Consider the following 27,975-nt stretch of genomic DNA (forward strand, 5'->3'; position numbering starts at 1 on the left):
CTTCCCACCCAAACCACCCCCTCCCCAGGTGCTTTCCCCTGCAACCGCAGGAGATGCAACACTTGCCCCAATACCTACCCCCTCGATTCCATCCAAGGACCCAAACAGTCTTTCCAGGTGAGGCAGAGGTTCACCTGCACCTCCTCCAACTTCATCTATTGTATCTGCTGTTCCAGGAGACCAAACGCAGGCTTGGCGATCGTTTCGCTCAACACCTTCGCTCAGTCCGCATTAACCAACCTGATCAAAGTGGCTCAGCACTTCAACTCCCCCTCCCACTCCCAGTCTGACCTTTCTGTCCTGGGCCTCCTCCACTGTCAGAGTGAGGCCCAGCGCAAATTGGATGAACAGCATTTCATATTTTGCTTGGGTAGTTTACACCCCAGTGGTATGAACATTGACTTTTCTAACTTCAGATAGTTCCTCTATCCCTCTCCTTCCCCTCCCCCTTCCCAGTTCTCCCACTGTCTTCCTGTCTCCTACTACATCCTATCTGTGTCCCAACCCCTCCCCTGACATCAGTCTGAAGAAGGGTCTCGACCCGAAACTTCACCCATTCCTTCTCTCCTGAGATGCTGCCTGACCCACTGAGTTACTCCAGCATTTTGTGTTTGCTGTTTCAGAGATGCTCTGACCCCGTCGTCTGGCCATAACAATTTGGCCCTTGTCAAAGTTACTCCTGCTCATTTCTCCTGCATCCAACACATCAACATCAAGAACTGACTGTTCACTTGCTGACTAATATATCCCACCCCTTGACAGGTGCCATTGTAACAAGATTATCAATGTTATTCACTTTGCCTGTCAGTGGTCCTCATGGTTTGGCTGATCGGTGTATATCAGACAGCAGGGGTCCCAGCATAGGTCCCTGTGGTACTCCACTGGTCACAGGCCTCCAGCCAGAATATCTTTCTTCCACCAGATTCCTCTGTCTATGAATAAGCCAGTTCTGAATCCATACTATCGAGTCACCATGAATCCCATGCATCTTAATCTATCATGAGGGACTTTATCAAAAGCCTTTCTAAAATCCATGAATACAACATCCACCTCGATCCACACGATGGTTGGTAAGCCATGGTCTGAGGCATACAAAGCCTTGCTGGCTATCCCTAGTTAGAGCATCTATTCCAAATGTGAGTAAATACTATCTCAAAGAATGTTCTCCATTAGTTTCCTTACCACTGACATGAGCCTCACCAGTATAGAAATTGGACGTTATGTTACAATTGTACAAGACATTGGTGAGGCCACATTTGGAGTACTGTGTTCAGTTTTGGTCACCCTTCGACAGGAAGGATGTCATTAAGCTGGAAAGAGTGCAGAGAAGATTTACAAGGATGTTGCCAGGACTTGAGAGGCTGAGCTATACGGAGAGGTTGAGCAGGCTGGGACTCTATTCCTTGGAGGCTGATGGGTGATCTTATAGAGATGTATAAAATCATGAGGGGAAGTGATTGGGTGAGTGTCCTGAGTCTTTTCCCCAGGGTAAGGGAATCAAAAACCACAGGGTATGGGTCAGGGTGAGAGGGGCAAGATTTAATAGGAACTTGAAGGGCAGCATTGTCACTCAGAGGGTGGTGGGTGTACGGCTGCCAGAGTAGATAGTTGAGGTAAGTACTGTAACGGCATTTAAAAAACTGGACAGGTACATGGATAGGAAATGTTTTAAGGGGAATGGGGCCTACATGGGGTATGGGGTGTCTTTAGGGTTGCCAACTGTCCCGTATTAGCCAGGATATCCCGTATTTTGGGCTAAATTGGCTTGTCCCGTGCGGGACCGCCCTTGTCCTGTATTAGTAGGGTTGCCAACTTCCTCACTCCCAAAGAAGGGACAAAGAGTGACGTCACTGCCCCGCCCAGCGCCCCACGTGACCTCACCCAGCCAGCGGCCACGTGCTCCCGCTCCGCCAATGGCGGCCACCCGGGCTGGGTGAGGTCACATGGGGCGCGGGGCGGTGACGTCACCTTGTCCCATATTTGGGAGTGAGGAAGTTGGCAACCCTAGGTATCTTTGTCGAATCGACAAATTGGACCAAAGGGCCTGATTCCGTGCTGCATAACCCTGTGACAGTCTGTCAAATTACAAGAGGCAGAGATAGAATAGACAGTTTTATCCAAGGATTTATCCAAGGATGGAAATATCAAATACTAGAAGACATTTGTTTTAAGGTGAGGGGGTAACGTTTAAAGGAAATGTACATGCAGAGGGTAGTTGGTGCCTGGAACACACTGCCAGGGGAGGTGGTGGAGTTTTCTTTATTACATAAACATAGAAACATAGAAAATAGGTGCAGGAGGAGGCCATTTGGCCCTTTGAGCCAGAGATGCTGCCTGACCCGCTGAGTTACTCCAGCATTTTGTGTCTATCTTTTATAATGCCAAGACAAACTCTCACATGTCTGTACATTATCGATATAACATCAAACCCTGTTTCTCCATGTGCCTATCCATTCATTGTGACTGACCATGGCTGATCATCCACAATCAGTAACCTGAGCCTGCCTTCTCCCCATATCCCTTGATTCCACTAACCCCTAGAGCTCTATTCAACTCTCTTTTAAATCCATCCAGTGATTTGGCCTCCACTGCCCTCTGTGGCAGAGAATTCCACAAATTCACAACTCCCTGGCTGAAAAAGTTTTTTCTCACCTCAGTTTTAAATGGCCTCCCCTTTATTCTTAGACTGTGTGGCCCCTGGTTCTGGACTCGCCCAACAATGGGAACATTTTTCCTGCATCCAGCTTGTCCAGTCCTTTTATAATTTTATACGTTTCTATAAGATTCTGTTATTCTGTAATGAGATGGCAAGGTTTAAGAGGGTTTTGGCTAGGCACATGGAAAAACAGGGAATGATGTTATATCGATAATGTGCAGACATGTGAGAGTTTGTCTTGGCATTATAAAAGATAGACAGAAAATGCTGGAGTAACTCAGCGGGTCAGGCAGCATCTCTGGAGAAAAGGAATGGGTGACGTTTCGGGTCGAGACTCTTCTTCAGACGGAGAGTCAGGGGCATTATGTTCAGCACAGACATTAGCGGGCCGCAGGGCCTGTTCTGGTGCTGTACTGTTCTATGTTCTAGGTCTTCTACATGTAAGATCTCGGGTTCAGAATTGTGTATCTGAAGACCAGGCTTTATTCTGTGACAGCTCTGTTTGTGAAAGGTTTATCAACTTATTTCAATAGACCAATTTCCCACTTGTATTCCTGCCTCATTATGCAACGGTCTAATTCTCTGTTGAAATTCAGAGAATAAATGAATGTCTTCAGCTATTTCACACACGGGTCATTGCTCATTTATGGACAACTGTCACAGTTATTCATTCAGCCAATCCCAAAATCTATACTCTCATTTAGTTTAGAGATACAGCATGGAAACAGGCCCTTCAGCCCACCGAGTCCGCGCCGACCAGCCATCCCCACACACCAACACTATCCTACACACACCAGGGACAATTTACATTTGTACCAAGCCAATTAACCTACAAACCTGTACGTCTTTGGGGTGTGGGAGGAAACTGAAGATCTCGGAGAAAACCCACGCGGTCAAGGGGAGAATGTGCAAACTCCGTACAGACAGCACCCGTAGTCGGGATGGAACCCGGGTCTCTGGTGCTGTAAGCACTGTAAGGCAGTAACACTACCACTGCGCCACCGTGCCACCCAACACCTTATACATTTACAGTTCCAGCAAGCCATGCTGTACAACAATCAGACATGGGCACATAAACTTTTCCTTCTGCCCTAACCACGCCAAATTCCCACCCAGATTGTATTGCATTACAGAATAGAAAAACATTCTCAAAAATGGCAGCCGGCCTATAATAGCCTCACAAGTGGAACAAATAACAGACTGCCACCTCATGATTTGTAATTGACTCCGTCAATGGCAGAGCAGCACAGCAGTGGGAAAGCTTTACAAAGAGTGGTTGGACTGGTTGATTGAGGGACAGCAGTGAAGGGTAGTGGGGTGGTCTATGAGGAGCAGCTGTGCATTGAGAGGGTGCTGTATGTTGATGGTAGGTGTTGAGGTTCAAGCTTGGGAGGCTGAGAGTAACACAAGATGAGGTCATGTCTTTCACAAGTCCCACTTGCACAGTGAAAATGCCAGTGAGAGCAGTGCTCTGTCCTCCGACAGGATGTGGGAAATCAGGGAGACTGCCAATGTCTTGAGAACGATACCTGTGTCAGGTGATTGACCACCTGTGGGAAGTGGAGCTGTGACTCGTGACAGCGTCACAGGTAGGAGTTAGAGTGAGGAGGTTACCCCTAAGGTGTTGGCAGGAGGTAGGTAGATGGGCAACTACCAGGAGCAGGCCGAGTGCAGGAACCTCCGTGGCCATTTGCCTTGAAAACATGTGTAACCTTTTGAAAACTGCTAGGATGTGAGAAGCAGCATGAGCAGTCAGGTGAGTGGCATCACGCCAGGGTCTGAGGCACTGAGGGAAGGGTGACGATGAGGGTTGCCAACTGTCCCGTATTAGCCGGGACATCCCATATATTGGGCTAAATTGGTTTGTCCCGTACGGGACAGCCCTTGTCCCGTGTTAGGCTCGGGGGGTGCTGTAGGCCCAGACACTGTAGGCCCGGACACTGTAGGACCGGGGGCCGCTGTAGGCCCAGACACTGTAGGCCCACAACGTAGGCCCGGAGGCCCGGGCGCCACCTAATGGAGGTTGCATAGCAACCCGCCTCCCAGCCCGGGCAGCCGCCATTGGTGGAGCGGGAGCACGTGGCCGCTGGCTGGGTGAGGTCACGTGGGGCGCCTGGCGGTGACGCCACCTTTTGTCCCTTATTTGGGAGTGAGGAAGTTGGCAACCCAAGTGAAGACAGACAAGGTGATACAAGACTTGTCGGTTATGGAGACAGACAGGAGGTCTACGTCATGAACAAAACTTCAGGATGAGTCTGAAGAAGGGTCTGGTCCCAAAACATCACCCATTCCTTTAATCTAGAGATGCTGTCTGTTCGGCTGAGATAATCCAGCATTTAGTGTCTATCTTCGGTGTAAACCAGCATCTGCAGTTCCTTCCTACACATGCCTTCAGGATGATAGGTTGCTTCCCTGGCGCCAGGGTCCAGGATGTCTTGGGGAAGCTGCAGAACATTGTCAAGAGGGAGATTGGCCAGGCATTGTTCTGCACGTTGGCACAATGGTATAGTTAGGAAAAGCGAGGAAGTCCTGCAGAGTGAATATAGGGAGTTAGGCTAAAAGTACAAAAGCAGGACTTTAAGTATTAATGTCTGAATTACTCCATGTGCCACGTGCGAGTGAGGGTAGGAATAACAGAGTGGTTGGAGAGTTGGTGCAGTGTGCAGGGATTCCTATTTTAGGACGACTGGGATCTCTTCTGGGGCAGAAGTGACCTGTACAAGGGGGATGTGTGACACCTGAACTGGAGGTGGACCAATAATCTTCCAGGGAGGGTTGTTAATGCTGTTCAGGAGTGGCAGCAGAGTGGGAAACAGAGCAGGTCATCAAATGAAAGAGACGATGGGAGGGGAGAGATTATGGGCAATAAATCTCAAAGGAAGGACAGGCAAAGAGAGTTTAAGGAATAAGGCCGCTCAGATGGACTGAGGTGTGCTTATTTCAATGCAAGGAGCTTGGTGGGTAAAGCAGATGGATGTAGCAGCTGGGTGGTGCATGGAACGATGATCTTGTGGGCATGAAGGAGACTTGGCTGTGTGAGGGACGGGGCTGGCAGCTCTGCATTCAAGGGTTCATTGTGTCAGATGAGATAGAGGTGGAGGACTTGCTTTACTCATCAGGGAGAATGTCATGGAGGCACTTAGAGAAGATACACTGGAGGGTTGGTCTATTGAGGCAATGTGGATAGAGCTCAAAAATAACAAAGGAGAAATCAATCTACTGGATTATACTGCAGGTCTCCCAATAGCCAGCGGGAGATAAAGCAATAGATGTTTGCACACATTACAGAAAGATGCAAAAGGAATAGGGTTGTCATAGTGGGCAATATAAACGACCCTGATATTCAAATGGTTTAGATGTAGCAGAATTTGTTGGGTGCAACCAAGAGGGTTTCCCAAAACAGATGTGGATAGTCCAACTTGAGGAGGAATGTTTCTGGACCTTGTATTGGAAATGAACTTGGTCACCAGTCTTTCAGTGGAAGAACATTTTGGGAACAGCTCCAGAGGTTTCAAGATAGATTTGAATAAGGATAAATCTGGATCTTGGGGGAAGGTACCAAATTGAGGTACGGCTGATTACAGCATTAGAGGACAGGAGCTAGGGAGGGTAAATTGTGAGCCGTTAATATTGGGTAAGTTCACATCTGATATGTGGGAATCCTTTAAAATCCTGCTGAGCAGAATTCAGGAAGAGTGATATATGTAGCAAGGTAAGGGGGCCTTGGATGATGAAAGACGTTGTAAATTTGTGCAGAAGGAAAAGGGAAGTGTGTGCAAGGTTTAGAAAGAGAATATCAGATAGGGTCTTTGAGGAACATAAAGCAAGTAGGATCCAACTCAAGCAGGCACTTAGAAAGGACAATCGGGGCCACGAGATGGCATTGGCAAATGAGATTAAAGAAAACCCCAATGCTTTTCATATATCCACGAAAGAGGGAAAAATGGACCACTCAAAGATAAAGGATGGAATTAATGCTTGGAGCCAGAGGATGCTAAAGAAAGATATGTACATGCAAGAAATGTAAAGAAAGAAGGGAATAAATTGTGGGCAATTAGAACGGCTAAACAGGGCCACAAAGTGGCTTTGACGAGTCAGATGAAAGAAAATCCCAAAGCTGTTATACCTATATTAAACACAAGAGGGTGACCAGGGAGCAGGTAGGAGCACTCAATGATTAAACAAGGAATTTATGCTTGGTGGGGTGTGGGGATGAAGGACAGATAATCAATGAGCACTTTGCAACTGTTTCCACCAAGGAGAAGGACCTGGAGAATACTAATATGCAATGGCAGTTTGAGATGAATAAGGAGGAGGTGTTGGTGTCGTGAGGAGCATTAAGCATATCATATCATATCATATATATACAGCCGGAAACAGGCCTTTTCGGCCCTCCAAGTCCGTGCCTCCCAGCGATCCCCGTACATTAACACTATCCTACACCCACTAGGGACAATTTTTACATTTACCCAGCCAATTAACCTACATACCTGTACGTCTTTGGAGTGTGGGAGGAAACCGAAGATCTCGGAGAAAACCCACGCAGGTCACGGGGAGAACGTACAAACTCCTTACAGTGCAGCACCCGTAGTCAGGATCGAACCTGAGTCTCCGGCGCTGCATTCGCTGTAAAGCAGCAACTCTACCGCTGCGATGGATAAATCCCCAGTACCTGATGGGATTTATCCCAGTTTATTCAGAAAGGTAAGAGGAGTTTGCGGAAGTCTTGACAAAGATTGTTGTATCTTCACTAGCCACAGGACTGGAGAGTAACCAATGTTTATCGAAGAAGAGAATCCAAGGATTCCAAGGTGGGTGAGCATCATGACAGTGGTAGGAAAGCTATTGGGGAAGCAACCTGCAAATGTGGAGGGCCAAAAGTGTAAGTACCCCTATCCAGTGAAAATATCACTTTATCTATGGTTTTAATCAAAATTAAATCGGTTTATAGGACTTTGGTTAGGCCGCATTTGGAATATTGCGTACAGTTCTGATCACCTCATACAGGAAGGATGAGAAGGCTTTGGAATTGCTGCAGAGGAGATTGACCAGGACGTGTCTAGATTAGGGGGTATTAGCTGGAGGGACATTGGTCAGGCTTGGATGTTTTCTCTGGAATGCCGAATGTGGGAAGATCTGGTAGAAGTATATAAAATTATGAGAAGGTTGGATAGGGGAGCCAGTTAGAATATTTCTCCTGGGATGGAAAAGTCAAATACTAGCCGCACAGAGTTAAGTTGAGAGGGCAACCTTTAAAGGAGAGGTGTAGGGCAACTGTTTTACACAGAGGGCGGTGAGTGCCTGAACACGTTGCCAAGGTTGGTGGTTGCTGCAGATATAACAGTGGTATTTCAGAGGTTGTTGGATAGACATATACACCGATCAGCCAAAACATTATGACCTGATGAGCCAAAACATTATGACCACCTGCCTAATATGCTGTTGGTCCTCCGTGTGCAGCCCCATACGCAGCAGGGTGCGATGCACTGTGTATTGTGACACATTCCTCCCGTGACCACCATTAACATTTTCTGTGACTTGTGCCTTTTGTGACAGCAGACCTTCTGTCGGTTCGGACCAGACGGGATAGCCTTCATTGCCCTCGCGCATCGATGAGCCTTGGACGCCCAACACCCTGTCTGTCGCCGGTTTGTGGTTTGTCCCTCCTCGGACCACTGTCGGTAGGTACTCACCACTGCTGACCGGGAGCACCCCACAAGTCTTGCTGTTTCAGAGATGCTCTGACCCAGTCGTCTGGCCATAACAATATGGCCCTTGTCAAAGTCGCTCAGGTCTTTACTCCTGCCCATTTCTCCTGCATCCAACACATCAACTTCAAGAACTGACTGTTCACTTGCTGCCTAATATATCCCACCCCTTGACAGGTGCCATTGTAATCAATGTTATTCACTTCGCCTGTCAGTGGTCATAACGCTTTGGCTGATCGGTGTATGTAGGAAATGAAGGGATATGGATTATGTGCAGGTAGATAGGAGATGTGACATAGTGGGCCAAAAGGCCTGTTCTGTGTTCAGTGCAGGGAAGGTACTAAATGAGTGCTTCACATGGATTTTCATCAAGGAGACAGAAGGCAGTGGAGTCCAATTCATTGGATGTTTTCAAGAGAGAGTTAGATTTAGCTCTTAGGGCTAAAGGAATCAAGGGATTTGGGGGAAAAGCAGGAACGGGGTGCTGATTTTAGATGATCACCCATGATCATATTGAATGACGGTGCTGGCTCAAAGGGCTGAATGGCCTACTCCTGCACCCATTTTTCTATGTTTCTAATATTGGGAATACCAATATGCTGGGGCTGTTTGAGATCAAAAAGGTGGTATTGGGGCTCTTGAACAGAATGAAACTGGGTAATTCCCCAGAGCCTGATGGGATCTATTAAAGGTTATTGAGTGAGACAAGAGAGAAGAATGCAGAGCAGGTTAGAGACAGTGAGTGTCACGTTACTGGTGGGGAAGGTACAGCAGAGGATTCTTCAGGATAGGATTCACTCACATTTGGAGGAGATTGGGCTGATTAGGTATAGTTAGCTTTGGCGTTGTGCCTTATAAACGTAATTGGGTTTTATGATGAGATGACAAAGATGATTGGTGAGGGTCGGGCAGTAGATGTTATCTTTCTGGATTTGAGAAGGCATTTGATAAAGTCTTTCATGGTAGCCTGAAGGTTAAGATGCACGGGATCTACAATGACTTAGAAGTTTGGATTCATAACTGGATTACTCAACAAAGGGTTGTGGTGGACGGTCACCATGGCTGGCAGTCCATGATCAGTGGAATTCCACAGGATTTCCTCTCTTGCTCCCCCTCCCCCCATTCGTAACAAGGACAGAGTCCCCCTTGTCCTCACCTTCCACCCCATCAGCCATCGCATACAACATATGATTCTCCAACATTTTCACCACCTCCAACGGGACCCCACCACTGGCCACATCTTCCCATCTCCACCCCTTTCTGCTTTCTGCAGAGACCGTTCCCTCCAAAACTCCCTGGTCCACTCGTCCCTTCCCACCCAAACCACCCCCTCCCCAGGTACTTCCCCTGCAACCACAGGAGATGCAACACCTGTCCCTTTACCTCCCCCCTCGACTCCATCCAAGGACCCAAACAGTCTTTCCAGGTGAGACAGAGGTTCACCTGCACCTCCTCCAACCTCATCTATTGTATCCGCTGTTCCAGGTGTCAACTTATCTACATCAGCGAGACCAAGCGCAGGCTCGGCGATCGTTTCGCTCAACACCTCCGCTCAGTCCGTCTTAACCTACCTGATTTCCCGGTGGCTCAGCACTTCAACTCCCCCTCCCACTCCCAATCTGACGTTTCTGTCATGGGCCTCCTCCATTGTCAGAGTGAGGCCCAGTGCAAATTGGAGGAACAGTACCTCATATTTCGCTTGGGTAGGTTACACCTCAGCGTTATGAACATTGACTTCTCTAGCTTCAGATAACCCCTGCTTTCCCTCACTTTTCCCTTCCCCCTTCCCAATTCTCCCACTAGTCTTCCTGTCTCCGACTACATTCTATCTTTGTCACGCCCCCTCCCCTGACATCAGTCTAAGAAAGGTCTCAATCTGAAAGGTCACCCATTCCTTCTCTCCAGAGAGGCTGCCTGGAGTTACGGACAGTGTGGGTGCGAAGTTTAAAGGCGATGTGCGGGGCAAGTTTTTAACATAGAAGGTGGTGGGTGTCTGGAACACACTGCCAAGGGTGGTGTGGGGGCAAACACCATCGCAGCTTTGGAGGTTTTTGCAGAGAATGGAGGGATATGGATCATGTGCAGGCAGAGCAGGTTATTTTAACAGCATCATGTTCGGCTAGGGCATTTTGGGCCGATGGGCCTGTTCCTTTGCTGTACTGTTCTACGTTCTATGTAAGAAGGGTAAATGCACAATCTGCAGAAGGGTCTCAACCCGAAGGGCGGCACGGTAGCGCAGCGGTAGAGTTGCTGCTTTACAGCAAATGCAGCGCCGGAGACTCAAGTTCGATCCTGACTACGGGTGCTGCACTGTAAGGAGTTTGTACGTTCTCCCCGTGACCTGCGTGGGTTTTCTCCGAGATCTTCGGTTTCCTCCCACACTCCAAAGACGTACAGGTATGTAGGTTAATTGGCTGGGTAAATGTAAAAATTGTCCCTAGTGGGTGTAGGATAGTGTTAATGTTACGGGGATCGCTGGGCGGCACGGACTTGGTGGGCCGAAAAGGCCTGTTTCCGGCTGTATATATATGATATGATATGATATGAAACATCACCCAATCCTTCTCTCCAGAGATGCTGCCTGACCCGCTGAGTTACTCCAGCATTTTGTGTCTACCTTTGATTTTAACCAGCATCTGCAGTTCTTTACCTGCACAATTTTTTAGCTGGATATGATCTTCCTCAATCATTTATCTTGTGATTAATATTTGCCTGCCCTACACTGCTGCACAATCCAGTCCACCGGTTATACTTTCAAATCTGCAGACTGGATAAACAGTTGCCAATGTTACCTCACAGGGAATACCCCACATATGCAGAAGGGATTAACTTAGCTTCCGTGTACACGATATCCTGAGTTCTGTTCCAGCTTAAATCCTAATGTGATTTATTTCAGTCATTTTCTACCAGCGTGATGGAACTTCTTAAATTTCAGCTTTGGCGAGGTTTGAGAGAAAGTATGAGTATTCTCATGCTGGGATTCACTTGGAAGAAATAAATCTCTTGCTTCTATGATCAGTTTATATGCTGCAGTCTCACAAGTTTGTTTAAAGTTGTAGTGCAAATAGCTACCACGTTATACCATTGGCAATATTAAATTATAGATCTTCCTTGCTGACATCTTCCCACACCAAAGACGTACAGGTTTGTAGGTTAATTGACTTGGTGTAAGTGTAAATTGTCCCTAGTGTGTAGAGGGTAATGTTAATGTACAGGGATCGCTGGTCGGTGCGGAATCGGTGGGCCGAAGGGCCTGCTTCCATGCTGTATCTCTAAACTAAACTAAACTAAACCTCTATTTTGGTTGAAATGAAGGAAGTGTCAGGAACAAAGTCACAACTTTAGGTCATAACACAGTTCTTGGACAAAACAAAGGGTTTTGCCATACCTATAGGCAGGAAACATGTTCCCAATGTTGGTGGAGTCCAGAACAAGGGGCCACAGTTTAAGAATAAGGGGTAGGCCATTTAGAACGGAGATGAGGAAAAACTTTTTCAGTCAGGAGGTTGTGAATCTGTGGAATTCTCTGCCTCAGAAGGCAGTGGAGACCAATTCTCTGAATGCATTCAAGAGAGAGCTAGATAGAGCTCTTAAGGATAACGGAGTCAGGGGGTATGGGGAGAAGGCAGGAACGGGGTACTGATTGAGAATGATCAGCCATGATCACATTGAATGGCGGTGCTGGGTCGAAGGGCCGAATGGCCTCCTCCTGCACCTATTGTCTATTGTCTACTTACATCACAATGGGGTTCTCTTGTATTTCATTATTGATCCCATTGCTCGCACGTTTTATCATAGATCATCATCACTTTGTCACTTGATCACCCCTGCCTTCCACTCCACTACATACATTTGTTTTCCTCCTTTTCATTGCCTTGGCTCTGTGCGTGATTAAATATTGTTTGGGCTCGAGGTTGTCTTTGGTTACATGCTGTCAGTAGAATGCGAATGTGGCTGAGCTTCTTGCTCTGTTTCCTCGGAATATAAGATTCAAGATTCAAGATTCAATTTATTGTCACATGTACCAATTAAGGTACAGTGAAATTTGAGTTACCATACGGCCATACTAAGTAAAGAGCAACAAGACACACAGCCACAGAAAATAAAAATTAGCATAAACATCCACCACTGCAAATTCCACATTCCTCACTGTGATGGAAGGTAAAAAGTTCAACCAACTTCCTCTTTGTTCACCCGCGGTCGGGGCTGTTGAACCGTCCGCGGTCGCCGCTGCCGACTGTCTGAGCCCTCGCGTCGGGATGATCGAAACTCCCGGCGTCGGGGCAGTTGACAAACTCTCATGCATGGAGCTCCCGAGTCGGCCTCTTCTTACCAGAGGCCGCGGGCTTCTGATATTAAAGTCCACAGGCCCCGCGGTTGGAGCTCTTCACAGACGATTCACGGCAAAGGATCGCAGCTCCGTGATGTTAAAGCTCGCGCTGTGCCCGCGGATTGAAGCACCGGGCCCGTCTCCAGGAAAGGCCGCCAACTCCTCGATGTTAGGCCGCAGTGGGGATAGAGATACTACACGGAGAAACATCGACACCCCAGCCACAGAAATTGTCCATCTGTCAAGGCCCCTTAAAATATTATATCGTTCAATGAAGATAGACACAAAAATGCTGGAGTAACTCAGCGGATCAGTTAGCATCTCTGGAGAGAAGGAATAGGTGACCCTTTTCTCCTGAGATGCTGTCTGACCTGTTGAGTTACTCAGAGATCTGCAACATCCTCTCTCGCTGCTCCCCTCTGTGATTCCTCTGGCTCTCTGACTCTGCAACCACGTTTTAACCCTGATTCACTACCACAGGCACGTGTGTTTTACCTATTCCTTCTCTCCAGAAATGCTGTCTGACCCGCTGTGTCACTCCAGCTCTTTGGGCCTATCTTTGGTTTATAGCACCATCTGCAGTTCCTGTACAGAGTCTGAAGAAGGTTCTCGGCGTGAAACGTCACCCATTCCTTCTCTCCAGCGATGCTGCCTGTCCCGCTGAGTTGCTCCATCCAGCATGTTGTGCCTATCTGCTGTACCTTCCTATATCTTTCCATGCGGTCACTTCTACATTCAAGAGGATATGGGCCAGTCAGCTTTAATCTCTTCTCACAGGACGCACCCTGTCCGCTGAAGGCAGCCATTGCTTCATGGTCCAGTTATCATGAACCTATCCTTCCCTGCATGCGGACATTATTATTGTGTCTTGCCACAGTCATATAACTGCTGTAAAATGTCTTCACTCCTGTACTCAAATCCTCCCGAAATAAAGGCCAACATATCATTTCACTTCCTGACTGTTGTTGCACCTGCGTGTTAACCTGCTGAATATTTCCATCATTTTCTGGTTTTATTTCAGATTTCCAGCATCCATAAGTTTAAGACAAAATGCCTGTTAACTGTTTGTGATTCATTTACATGGGAAGTTAAGGAAGCCAGCACCTCTTAACCTCGCATCATTTACAAATACACTACTTGCCCACTTGTTCTGCCAAAGTGGATGAGCTCAAATTGTCAACATTGTATTTCAGCTGCTGGATTCTCACCCTTTCACTTAGCCTGTCCATACCGCCCCCCCCCCCCTCCCCACCCCCCCCCCCCCTCTCCCCGAATCCTTTATGCATTTTTCTTACAACTCACACTTTCAATAAATAGCAAACATGGATATTTTACACTTGGCCCCGTTACCAAATCTTCAAATCTTGAATAGAAACATAGAAACATAGAAAATAAGTGCAGGAGGAGGCCATTTGGCCCTTCAAGCCAGCACCACCATTCATAGTGATCATGGCTGATCATCCACAATCAGTAACCCGTGCCTGCCTTCTCCCCATATCCCTTGATTCCGCTAGCCCCTAGAGCTCTATCTAACTCTCTTTTAAATTCATCCAGTGAATTGGCCTCCACTGCCGTCTGTGGCAGAGAATTCCACAAATTCACAACTCTCTGGGTGAAATAGTTTTTTCTCATCTCAGTTTTAAATGGCCCCCCCTTTATTCTTAGATTGTGGCCCCTGGTTCTGGACTCCCCCAACATTGGGAACATTTTTCCTGCAGATACAGATTGTGAACAGCTGGAGCCCAGAGCCAATCTTCACATACTCCACGAGTCAAAGCCTGCCAACCTTAAAGTGAATTGTTTATTCTGACTTGCTATTTTCTGCCCATTAACCCATCGTAACTGTACATTAGCCCTCCCCCCCTCCCCCAATTCCCATGTCCTTTCATTTTATTTAACAGTGTATTTGTGTGGCACCTCATACAGGTTATCTGAGTGCATTGTTGCCTATTCTGCTCATGACAGCATCAACATTTCTCCGGCATCCATGGAAGGTCTGCCTGATCCTATTTTTATTTTCTAAATATTCTGTTACCACGTTCCCTTAATCTTACACTTATAATGACACAGAGGAGAGTATTCAGCCCATCAGTCAATGCTGCCTCCTATCGTAACAGTTTCCATTAGACATAGGAGGCGTCAGGCCTTTCAGCCCATCTAGCCTGCTCCGCCGGTCGATCATGGCTGATCTCTTTTTCCCCTCACAACTCCTATTTCCTGCCTTCTCCCCATAACACCCTTTGACACCCTCACTAATCAAGAACCTATCTTAGAGTCATGAAGTCGTATACAGTGGAAACAGGCCCATTGCCCAACTACCCCACGCTGGCCAACATGCCCCATCTACTTTAGTCCCACCTGCTGTGCTTGACCCATGACCCTCTAAACCCATCCTATCCATGTCTCTTAAACGTATTGATAGTACCTGCCTCAACTACCTTATCGGGCAGGTCATTCCCTATACACACCACCCTTTGTATAAACAACTTACACCTTTGGTTTCCTATTATATTTCCCCCCCCTCACTTCAAACCCATGTTCTTGATTCCCGCTCTCTGGGCAAAATACAGTGCATTTGCCTATCCATCTCTGCTTTAGAAATACCCCCATGACTTGGCATTCAGAGTCATGACAATGAATTCCACAGATTCAACACCCTCTGGCTAAAGAAATTCTTCCTCAAATCCATTCTAAAGATATGTCCTTTTACTCTGAGGCTGTGCTTCTTGTCCTAGACTCTTCCTCTACTGGAAACATCCTCTCTACATCCACTCTATCTCGTCCCTTCATTATTTAGAGGTAGGATTCAATTAAATCCATCCTCATTCTTCTAAACACAGCGAGCCATCAAACATTCCTCCTACATTAGCCCAATCATCCTGGGGATCATTCTCGTAAACCTCCTCTGGACCCTCTCCAGTGCCTGTATAACATACCCCAGACATGCTGTCAAAACCTCCTCTGGATCCTCTCCAGTGCCTGTATAACCTACCCCAGACATGCTGTCAAAACCTCCTCTGGACCCTCTCCAGTGCCTGTATAACCTACCCCAGACATGCTGTCAAAACCTCCTCTGGACCCTGTCCAGTGCCTGTATAACCTACCCCAGACATGCTGTCTAAACCGCTCACAGTATTCCAAATGTGGTCTGACCGGCACCTTATAAAGCCCCAGCATTACATTCTTGCTTTTATATTCCAGTCCTCTCGAAATGAATGCTAACATTACATTTATTTTCCTTACCACAACCTGAATCAACCTGCAAATTAACCTTTGGGGATTCCTGCACCAGCACTCCCAATTCCCTTCCCACCTCCGATTTCTGAATCAGATTTACATTTAGAAAATAGCCTATACCTTTATTCCTTCTACCACTTTGCTATGCTATATTTCATCGGCCACTTCTGGGCCCACTCTCCCAACCTGTCCAGGTCCTTCTGCAGACTCCCTGTTACCTCAACACTACCAGCCCCTCCACCTACCTTGGTATAATCCGCAAACTTGGTCACCTCAAATCCATCGTTTAAGTCATTAACATACTGTATAAAGTGAAAACTCAACACCAACCCCTGCAGAACACCACTTATCACCAGCCGCTAACCAGAAAAGGCTCCTTTATTCTCACGCTTTGCCTTCTGCCTGGCAGGCAATCTTCCATCCACGCTGGTACCTTGCCTCTAATGCCATTGGCTCCTACCTTGTTCAGCAGCCTCACGTGTGGCACCTTATCTAAGGCTTTCTAAAAACCCAAGTGAACAATATCCACTGACTGTTCTTTCTTTAGCTTAATTTAGTTTAGTTTAGATATACAGCAAGGAAACAAGCCCTTTTGCCCACTGAGTCCAAGCCGTTCAGCGATCACCCATACACTAGTTCTATCCTATACACAAGGGACAATTCACAGATGCCAAATAACCTACAAACCTGCACGTTTCTGGAATGTGGAGGAAACCAGAGCACCCGGAGAAAGCCCACACAGTCACAGGGAAAACAAGCAAACTCCATACAGACAGTACCCGTAGTTAGGATGGACCCCGGGTCTCTGGCGATGCAAGGCAGCAACTCTACTGCTGCACACTGCCTGCTATCCTGTTTACCTTACTTGTCACTTCCACAAAAGATTCCAACAGATTTGCCAGGCAAGATCTCCCCTTAACAAAATCATGCTGCCTACAGCCTATTTTACCATGTAACCCGAAACCTCATCCTTATTATTAATGGACTCTAAAACCTTACCAACCACAGAAGTCAGGCTAACCGGCCTATAATCCTGCAGCTTTCCAAGCACCTTCCCCTCAGTAATAGTGACTGCACTCACTTCTGCCCCCGACTCTCATGCTGCTGGTGTTTTCCACTGTGAAGACTGATGCAAAAGACATTCAGTCATCTGCCATTTCTTTGTTCCCCATTAATACTTCTCCAGTCTCATTTTCCAGTGGTCCAATGTCCACTCTTGCCCCTCTTTTATTCTTTGTATAACTGAAAAATATTTAGGTATGGGCTTTTATATTGTTGGCTACCTTACCTTCATATTTCTTCTTTTCTTCCCTTATTGTGTTTTAGGTTGGCCTCTAGTGGGTTTTAAAGCTGCCCTATCCACTAGCTTCTTGCTAATCTTTGCCACATTATATGCCGTCTCCTTTGCTTTTATGCTGTGTTTGACTTCACAAGTTCAGGAGTAGAGTTAGGCCATTTGGCCCATTGAGTCTACTCCACCATGGCTGATCTCTGCCCACTGAGTCTACTCCACCATGGCTGATCTCTGCCCATTGAGTCTACTCCACCATGGCTGATCTCTGCCCATTGAGTCTACTCCACCATGGCTGATCTCTGCCCATTGAGTCTACTCCACCATGGCTGATCTCTGCCCATTGAGTCTACTCCACCATGGCTGATCTCTGCCCATTGAGTCTACTCCACCATGGCTGATCTCTGCCCATTGAGTCTACTCCACCATGGCTGATCTCTGCCCATTGAGTCTACTCCACCATGGCTGATCTCTGCCCATTGAGTCTACTCCACCATGGCTGATCTCTGCCTATTGAGTCTACTCCACCATGGCTGATCTCTGCCTATTGAGTCTACTCCACCATGGCTGATCTCTGCCCATTGAGTCTACTCCACCATGGCTGATCTCTGCCCATTGAGTCTACTCCACCATGGCTGATCTCTGCCCATTGAGTCTACTCCACCATGGCTGATCTCTGCCTCCTAATCCCATTCTCCTGCCTTTCCCCCCATAACCCTTTTCACCCGTTCTAATCAAGAATTTGTCTATCTCTGTCTTAAAAAAGGTATCTATCCACTATCTTGGCCTCCACAGCCCTCTGTGGCAATGAGTTCCACAGATTAACTACCCTCTGACTAAAGAAGTTCCTCCTCATCTCCTTTCTAAAAGAGCGCCCTTTAATTCTGAGGCTATGACCTCTGGTCCTAGACTCTCCCACCAGTGGAAACATCCTCTCCACATCCTCTCTATCTGTGCCTTTCATTATTCTGTAAGTTTCAATGAGGTCTCCCCTCAACCTTCTAAACTCAAGTGAGTACAGACCCAGTGCTGTTAAACACTCATCATTTGCTAACCCACTCATTCGTGGAATCATTCTTGTAAACCTGGACCCTCTCCAGAGCCAGCACATCCTACCTTCCAGACTTCCTTTGTCAGCCAGTCTCTTCATCCCACCCGTGGTATGTTTCTTCTTTTTTTGGAATGAAAAAACCCTGCGTCTTTCGGATTACGCCCAGAAACTCCTGCCTTTGCTGCTCCACTGTCATTCCTACCATGGCAGCCTTCTGATCAACTTTAGCCAGCTCCTCCCTCATGCCTCTGTAGTTACCTTTACTCAACAGTAATACCCATACATCTGATTTCAGCTACTCCCTCCAATACTACAGGTTGAATTTGATTATGTTATGATCACTGCCTCCTTCACCTTAACGACTCTGGTTCATTACTCAACACCAAATCCAGAATTAACCTTTCCCTCATGGACTTGACCACAAGCTGATCCAAGAAGCCATCTCATAGGGATCCTACCAATTCCTTCTCTTGGGATCCAGTACCAACCTGGTCTTCCCAGTCTACCTGCATATTGAAATCCCTCAAGACCGCTGTAACATTGCCTTCCTTACATGCCTTTTCTGTCTCCTGATGTAATTTGTACCCTTTACCTTGGCTACTCTTCAGAGGCCTGTATATAATTCCCATCAGAGTCTTTTTACCCTTGCAGTTTCTTAACTCAACCCACAAGGATGTTGCAATTTCTGATCCAATATGATTTCTTGCAAAGAATCTTTCCAAGTATTTCCCCTATTTGTGATAAATGTCAATTTCAAGAAGCCAATTTAACTCATACTTTTGTGACTTGTACAAATATGCAAAATTTTTGGATCGATATTTTTACAAAAATTCCCAAAGTTATCGATAACCAACTGGACTTAGATCCAAAATTAATAATATTAGGAGTATCAGATCACATTACAAACTTTACGATAAGTCAGAGACATTTTCTTGACTACAGTTTAATAACTGCGAAAAAATTAATACTTACATTTTGGAAAAAAACAGTAACCCCCACAATTAAAATGTGGATTACGGAAATGACCGAGACCTTGCATTTGGAAAAAATAAGGTTTGTCTTAATTGACAAACCAGATCTATTTTTAAAAATTTGTTCTCCATTTATTGAAATTTTAAAAAAGTTAATGGGTTTGACACAAAACTAAAATTTAAAACTAAAGTTAAAACTTGAGTTTAGGGTTGGATGTACAACTATACTCATCATCTCCTGGATCTATCCCCATAACCTTTATATTTGTAATTTTCTTTCTTCCTTGCTAATAAAAATACAAATAAAATATATATTTTAAAAAAAATTGGATTTCATTCCTTCCCAACACTTATCTGCAGTAAACCCACTAGCCAATCCTGAGCGCACTTGCCCAGCTGATCAAGATCCTGTCATCATTTGTGATAACCAACTTCACAATCCATGACACCATCTACTTTAATGTCATCTGCAAACTTACTAATCATGCCTTGCACATTCTCATCCAAGTCATCGACTATAAACCACAAACCGCAATGGTCCCAGCACTGATCCCTGACACACCACTAGTCACAGACCGTTAAACTGAAAAGCAACCTTCCACCATCACCCTCAGCTTCCTTCCATGAAGCCTATTCCCTATGCAGTTCACTCACTCCTCCAGGATCCTATGTGATCTAACCTTCCAGAGTTGACTACCATGCAGAACCTTATCAAAGGCTTTGCTGAAGTTCATATAGACAATGTCAATGGCTTTCCCCTCATTTACGTTTTTGTTTAATTCTTCAAATTGACGTGATCAAGGTGAAATTTCTGATTCACATCTGTAACCTTTACTAGTTCTAATCAAAGGACACTGAGGAAAACTCAGGAGTTTGGCTGGATTGGTGTATGGGAAGTAAGCAAAGAGATGGATGCTCATCTCACCTCAAGCAAATGGCTGTAAAATGAGAGTTTGGGGCACTCCTTTGCCCATTAATATTATGGAATGGGTGCTCAGAATTAAAGGACGTTCCTTTAGGAAGGAGATGAGAAGGAATTTCTTTAGTCAGAGGGTGGTGAATCTGTGGAATTCTTTGCCACAGAAGGCTGTGGAGGCCAAGACAATGGATATTTTTAGTACGGGTGTCAGCGGTTATGGGGAGAAGGCAGGAGAATGGGGTTAGGAGGGAGGGATAGATCAGCCACCATTGAACGATGGAGCAGACTTGATGGGCCGAATGGCCTAATTCTACTCCTATCACATGATCTTATGATGTAATGACCTCATCAAAAGTTTCAGATTTAAATCCCTGTGCAGGACCAAGTGAAACCTGTATTTTAACACCCTTTACTGTATTGTACACATCTGAGAACACTGAAAGTGTCACCAATGTAGTCATACAGCATGGAAACAGGCCCTTCAGCCCAACTTTCCCATGCCAGCCAGATGCCCCATCCACACTCATCCCACCTGCCTGGTCTCAGCCCGTACCCTTCTAAACCTTTCCTATCCAGGTACCTGTCCAAATGTCTTTTAAATGTTGTAATAGTCCCTGCCTCAACTACCTCCTCTGCCAGCTCGTTCCACACACCTACCATCCTCTGTGTGAAAAGGCTGCCCCTCTGGTTCCCACAAAATCATTCCCCTCTGCCCTTATGTCTTCTGCTTCTGAATCCCCATTCGTTAAAAAAAAATCTGTGCATCCACTCCATCTATCGCCCTGATGATTTTCTACATGGACACAATGTAAAACGTAGGAAGAAGATCTCATCAGCAGCAAAATTGGCCAAGTTATTTTCATTGATTTCATTGATGCCAGTTGAGGGAGAAGTCGGTATGTGTAGGAAGGAACTGCAGATACTGGTTTAAACCGAAGATAGACGCAAAAATGCTGGAGTAACTCAGCGGGACAGGCAGCATCTCTGGAGAGAAGGAATGGGTGACGTTTCGGGTCGAGACCCTTCTTCAATCTGAAGAAGGGTCTCGACCCGAAGAATCTGAAGACGGGGCTCGACCCGAAACGTCACCCATTCCTTCTCTCCAGAGATGCTGCCTGTCCCGCTGAGTTACTCCAGCTTTTTGTGTCTCTCTTCGATTTTAACCAGTATCTGCAGTTTTTTTCCTACACTAGCAAAACTTGTGCTATCTTTAACCACGCAAGCACAAAGAAGAGGGTTGCTGCTTCCACTCACACGGACAGAATCAACAACGACAAAGAACATGCGATGCCAAATGTAACTGACAACTGGAAAATGAGAACAAAGATAGAACGCAGACAATGTATTAACTTGAAATGGGAAGCTGCCATGAACTGGCAATGAAGTGGTTAAACTGCACAAAACTTGCTGAGTTAGCAGACATGCCTGATTCACTTCTGACTGATGCTTCCGCAACACGTTTAACTAAAGCGAGACCCGCAATACAAATGCAGGCGACACGCAAAGTGAAAGATTCAATTTGGGAGTGAAGTTGGGAAAGTGATTTAAAAGTGCTGAACCGATCTCTCTGTCTCCGTTTGTTTCCCCTGGCGCATCTTGAATTCCCTTCAATCTCAGACGTGTCTTATCCCACATACTTCTTGCTCGCCTCACCTGGTTCGCATTTTACCAGCTGGCCATTTCTAACATTTCATATATTTTACAGGCACTTAAAAAATCATATTTATTTTGGCCATTACGTCTGAGCAAAGGAATGTCGAACCCCTGAGCTTTTCCAACAATCACAGCGCTCCTGTTTATTTATCTAAGCTCTCGTTTGTTCAAATGCAAAGGCTTCAGACCCCGGAGTACCGACCATTTCCTTACGTTCCCCCGGAAAAATAAATCACCCCCCCCTCCCCCTTCCCGTTACTTCAAGCATCCGACGTTTCAATGTCACAGTCTGACTTAAATCATGAAATCTGCCTCATCAGCAAGTTCCCTGCAACTGCATCAAGTGACAGCTTGACTTAATTTCACATCCTTTCCAATATAATTGTTCGAGGTCCCTTTCTTTCAGAAGGTACGTGGCATATTGGAGTAGAGGTTCTGTCTCAGATGACATTAAACACAGCGGACAGTTCATGGCAGAAACTTGCAGTGCTCTCTCTTACCGGCGCCTTCAACAGGTCCTTAGCTTCCCTGATGTATCTGTCCATCACACGTCGATCACACAGGGGGCGCAGTGACACAGTCTTTGCCAGCCTGCTCTGTACCAGGCATGTTACGAGCAGCAAAAACCCTGCAAAGTAAATTACAATGGCCACTCAGCACCCTTACTGCCACGCAATGTTGCCTTTCAGTTGCTGGTTTCACGTGCAATCCACAATCACTGGGAGAGACCCAGAAGCAATGTTAAAGATCCAAATGAAATCCATGTGCTTCCTCTAGTTTAAGATGAGAAAGTGCTGGATTCGACGTACTAATTAACGAAATGCATTCTTCTGAATGTATCTCAATTAAGCAACAACAGCAAACAGAGAAATGGCACTTTCACCGTCAAACGTCTTCTATCTACTTACCATTTATATCCATAACCAACGAGTTCTACTTTCCTCTTCTCTTACATGCCTTGATCCCTCATGTCTCAATCTGTTTTCCATTTATATAAATTGAGAGAGAGCAAGAGTCCTAAATTTCACAGAATTGTGTCTTTACTTTCTCGTTGAAAATTATGAAAACGAATTGTATTTTATCACTTACAATAAGTTGTGAAACTTCCGGTTCTTAAATTGTTCTGCATATCTGAAACAGTGACATCTCGACAAACTCAGTGATCTCACTAAATCTCCGCAACGTCAAGCGAAGAGAACAGAGAGCAAAGGTTTATATGAAGCATGTACATCTCGAAGCTAAGTGGATCATTTTAACATTTCACAGACTGGAACAGATTTCTTTCGAAAACCTGAGAAATCGCCGGTTGATTTCAGCACTGTGGTGTGCTGCATGCCAGTCTCTGTGGGATTTAATAGCACAGTAAAGCACATTGCCGCATTTGTTCCACACAATAACCCATAGGTTTAAAATACTGGGGAATCTTGGAATGGGTGTAGGGATCCAAAACGTAGTCTGCCATAGTTATTCTGTTCTCCAAAATCCCACAGCAGCAGTTAGTGGTGTCTGTCTGTCTGTCTCATGCACGGTTCATTTCGCTGCATCTCATTAAAACCAATACTTGCCATTTCGTCCTACAAAAAACTGATACTTCTGTGTACGTATTAAACCCGTTTCAGTCAATACGTCTCTCCTATGGGACACGTTATATAGCGATCATATAGCACTAATTTTTCTACTTGCGTCTTACTGATATAAAACTATAAGTCCAGTTTTCAGGAGTTAGTTCAACCTGGATTTTTTTCCAGACGTGCAAGGTACAGTCTAAATCCCGCAAACATCTGCAGGGAACAAAATAAACTTGTCACTGCTCAGAGTTGCGAAACTATGGATTTCATTAGAGGTGGGTACACACATGGGATTGTTTTTACTGCTGCTTGCGTGGAGTATGTCAGCGAGGGCTGTATTTAGTTTTTATGTAATTCTGTGTATATGCATGTATATATATATATATATAAACCTTGCAAAACCTTCCTTTCTTGGAAAATAAAACTCGTGCTTTTTTTAATATAATTATCCTCAAATACATACAGACTCATATATAGTCATGTTGTGCGCACACACACACACACACACACACACACAAACAAACACCCCCCCCCCACACACACACACACACACACACACACACACACACACAAACACACACACAAACACACACAAACACAAACACACACACACAAACACAAACACACACACACACACACATATATATGAATGTATGTATGGGGATGTGTATAACCTATATGTACATGAGTATATATGAGCATATATACACATATATGTATGTATATATACGCACTGATCTTTTTTTCTCGTTTATTATATTGTTTACAGAGCACTACGTTTACATATTCTGTTGTGCTGCTGCAAGTAAGAAGTTCATTGTTCTATCTGGGACACATGACAATAAAACACTCTTGACTCTTGACTCTTGAAGTCACTTTTCAAACCAAAGACGTACAGGTTTGTAGGTTAATTGGCTTGGTAAATGTAAAAATTGTCCCGTGTGTGTAGGATAGTGCGGGGATCGCTGGTCGGTTCGGACCTGGTTGGCCAAAGGACCTGTTTCTGCGCTGTGTCTCTAAACTAAACTAAACCATGTGTATTGTCTGCAATCTGCCATTATGACCGCGAATTTTCAAACGTCTATGTTGATGACCACTTATGCAGAACAGAGAGCAATCTACAGTTTGGAATTGGAACCTAAATGCAGATTCACTTTATAAGTGTTAGATTTAATTCCATCTTTACAGGAGTTCTAAATTTGGTTTCAAATACTCCTTGAGATAATTAGTTGGTAAAATTGGGAAAGTTATATATTATGTCCAGGAATTACATAATCTGATCAACAAAGAAACCATCTTCTTTAATCTTTACGAGATTTTTATGCAAAATTAGAACATTGATATTCTAATCACTTTACACATGTACATTCCTGGGATTTGTTATCAAATGTGATGAAGATAGAAGTACAGCTTCCAGAACTAAATTGCAAGAGGTTTTGTTAATAAAAGGCAGCAAAGTGAAGAACAGATCATTTACTCATGAGATATACTGGTTGGAAATAATAGCCTAATTTTCCAAATATCACAATTTTATTTTTTTTAGCTGACATTCTCTTTGAAGGCAAGGCTTTGTGATATATTGGAATGTTAGATAACTTAGGTTACATCACAAAACCATATTGCATTTATCATTTAGTTTTAGTTTCAGTTTTAGAGACACAACATGGAAACAATGCTTTGTCCCACCGAGACCATGCCAACTCTATCTATGATAGAGTCATAGAGTCATAGAGTGATACAGCGTGCAAACAGACTCTTCAGCCCAACTTGCCAACAGGACTCAGCTACACTAGTCCCACCTGACCGCGTTTGCTCCATATCCCTCCAAACCTGTCCGATCCATTTACCTGTCTAACTGTTTCTTAAATGTTGGGATAGTCCCAGCCTCAACTACCTCCTTTGGCAGTTTGTTCCATACATCCATCACCCTCTGTGTGAAAAAGTTACCCCTCGGATTCCTACTAAATCTTTTCCCTTCCACCTTGAACCTATGTCTTCTGGTCCTCGATTCCTCTACTCTGGGCAAGAGACTCTGTGCATCTACCCGATCTATTCCTTTCACGATTTTATGTACCTCTATAAGATCACCCCTCATCCTCCTGTGATGAGGGCCTGTTTTCACACTGCGCTCCAGGGAATCGAGGCCCAGCCCACCCAGAGAGTTGTGAATCTGTGGAATTCTCTGCCACAAACGGCGGTGGAGGCCAATTCAATGGATGTATTCAAGAGAGAGTTAGATAGAGCTCTTAGGGCTAACAGAATCAAGGGATATGGGGAGAAGGCACGAACGGGGTACTGATTTTGGATGATCAGCCAAAATCATATTGAATGGCGGTGTTGGCTCGAAGGGCTGAATGGACTATTTTCCATGTTTTTCTGTTTCTATGTTTACTCAACCTCTCCCTATAGCTCAGAACCTCAAGTCCTGGCAACATCCTCATAAATCTTCTCTGTACCCTTTCCAGCTTGACAACATATTTCCTATAACATGGTGCCCAGAATTGAACACAATACTCTAAATACGGTCTCACCAACATCTAAAACAACTGCAACAAGACCTCCCAACTTCTGAAGTTCTGAACTTCAGTCTGAAGAAGGGTCTCGACCCAAAACGTCACCAGAACATTTGTTCTATACGAGTTTGTAACCCGTGTACAAAAGCACTCACTAAAGCAGATTTGCCTGTTACATAGAAACATAGAAAATAGGTGCAGGAGGAGGGCATTTGGCCCTTTGAGGCAGCACCGCCGTTCATTGTGATCATGGCTGATCATCTACAATCAGTAACCCGTGCCTGCCTTCTCCCCATATCCCTTGATTCCACTAACCCCTAGAGCTCAAGTTCATAGTTCTATTCCCCAATATTTTACAATGGTGTTCAAACATGATCAATGTAATCGCCAACATCCTTGCCATCATCGATCAGCGACCTTTATACAAGGTAGGGCAATCAAAAATAAGATAGCTTCTGTATCTCCGACATCTCCCTCCCATTTCTGAACCTCACCATCTCCATCACAGGAGACAGACTAGTGACTGACATCTACCACAAACCCACTGACTCACACAGCTATCTGGACTACACTTCTTCCCACCCAGTCCCCTGCAAAAAGTCTATCCCCTACTCCCAAGTCCTCCGTCTATGCCGCATCTGCGTCCGGGATGAGGTGTTTCACACTAGGGCATCAGAGATGTCCTCATTCTTCAGGAAACGGGGCTTCCCCTCTTCCATTATAGATGAGGCTCTCACTAGGGTCTCTTCTATATCCTGCAGCTCCGCTCTTGCTCCCCCTCCCCCCATTCGTAATAAGGACAGAATCCCCCTCGTTCTCACCTTCCACCCCATCAGCCAGCGTATCCAACAGATCATCCGCCAACATTTCCATCACCTCCAACGGGACCCCACCACTGGCCACATCTTCCCATCCCCTCCCCTCTCTGCGTTCCGCAGACACCGTTCCCTCCGTAACTCCCTGGTCCACTCGTCCCTTCCTACCCAAACCACCCCATCCCCGGGCACTTTCCCCAGCAACCACAGGAGATGCAACACCTGTCCCTTTACCTCCCCCCTCAACTCCATCCAAGGACCCAAACAGTCTTTCCAGGTGAGACAGAGGTTCACCTGCACCTCCTCCAATGTCATCTATTGTATCCGCTGCTCTAGATGTCAACTTATTTACATCGGCGAGACCAAACGCAGGCTCGGCGATCGTTTTGCTCAACACCTTCGCTCAGTCCACCTTAACCAACCTGATCTCCCGGTGTCTGAGCACTTCAACTCCCCCTCCCATTCCCAGTCTAACCTTTCTGTCATGGGCCTCCTCCAGTGCCACAGCTAACAATGGCCTGTTTCCTTTATCACTGTTACTTTTCTGCATATCTTTCATTCATTTGTTTTATATCTCTCCACATCACTGTCTATATCTCCAGTTTCCCCCTCCCCTGACTCTCAGTCTGAAGAAGGGTCTCAAACCGAAATGTCACCCATTCCTTCTCTCCAGAGATGCTGCCTGTCCCGCTGAGTTACTCCAGCATTTTGTGTCTAGCAAAGAATGAACTATCCAGCTGATTGATATTAAACCCTTAAGTGCATAAATTGTTTGTACTAAATCTCATTGGAATGCTACAGATTTCTGCTGTTGGATTTGAATGAAGCACTCATTGTGCAAGAGCAATGGCCAATTCCCATTGGAATGGAAGAGAAATGAAATACCAATGGAACACCAATGGAAGAGAAATGAAATACTGTCGTTGTTCGTCATGATGAGCTGTCCTAAACCTTTGGAATCTTGACCATGCAGACTAGCTTTTGCATTGATAACAATATTTCAGATCCAATAACAATGATGTATTTCCTTGAAAATTCAGTTTCAGGAATTTAGGAAGCTGCTCTTTAATAAATGGAAGGATATACAAGAGAATATTTTTCTTCCCTGACTCTCAGTCTGAGGAAGGGTCTCAATCTGAAACGTCTTTCCATCGATCCAGAGATGCTGCCTGTCTCACTGAGTTACTCCAGAATTCTGTGTCTATAGACAATACATGGATAGGATTTTTGAGGATGTGACAAGTAAAATGGATGAAGGGGAGC

General features: G+C 45.5%; 1 protein-coding gene across 1 annotated transcript in view; it reads right to left on the reverse strand.

The window, feature by feature from the left end:
* The window catches only part of LOC144599345 (erythropoietin-like), a 57,266-nt gene extending 34,321 nt beyond the window's left edge, over positions 1-22,945 (reverse strand). The window contains exons 1-2 of the mRNA XM_078410137.1: positions 22,906-22,945; positions 22,317-22,444 (exon numbers count right to left, since the gene is read on the reverse strand). Coding sequence (XP_078266263.1) covers positions 22,317-22,444; positions 22,906-22,945 — 168 coding nt within the window. The remainder of the gene's footprint in view (positions 1-22,316; positions 22,445-22,905) is intronic.
* Positions 22,946-27,975: the final 5,030 nt, after the last annotated feature.

Source organism: Rhinoraja longicauda, chromosome 13 (assembly GCF_053455715.1).
Source record: "Rhinoraja longicauda isolate Sanriku21f chromosome 13, sRhiLon1.1, whole genome shotgun sequence".
NCBI lineage: Eukaryota > Metazoa > Chordata > Chondrichthyes > Rajiformes > Arhynchobatidae > Rhinoraja > Rhinoraja longicauda.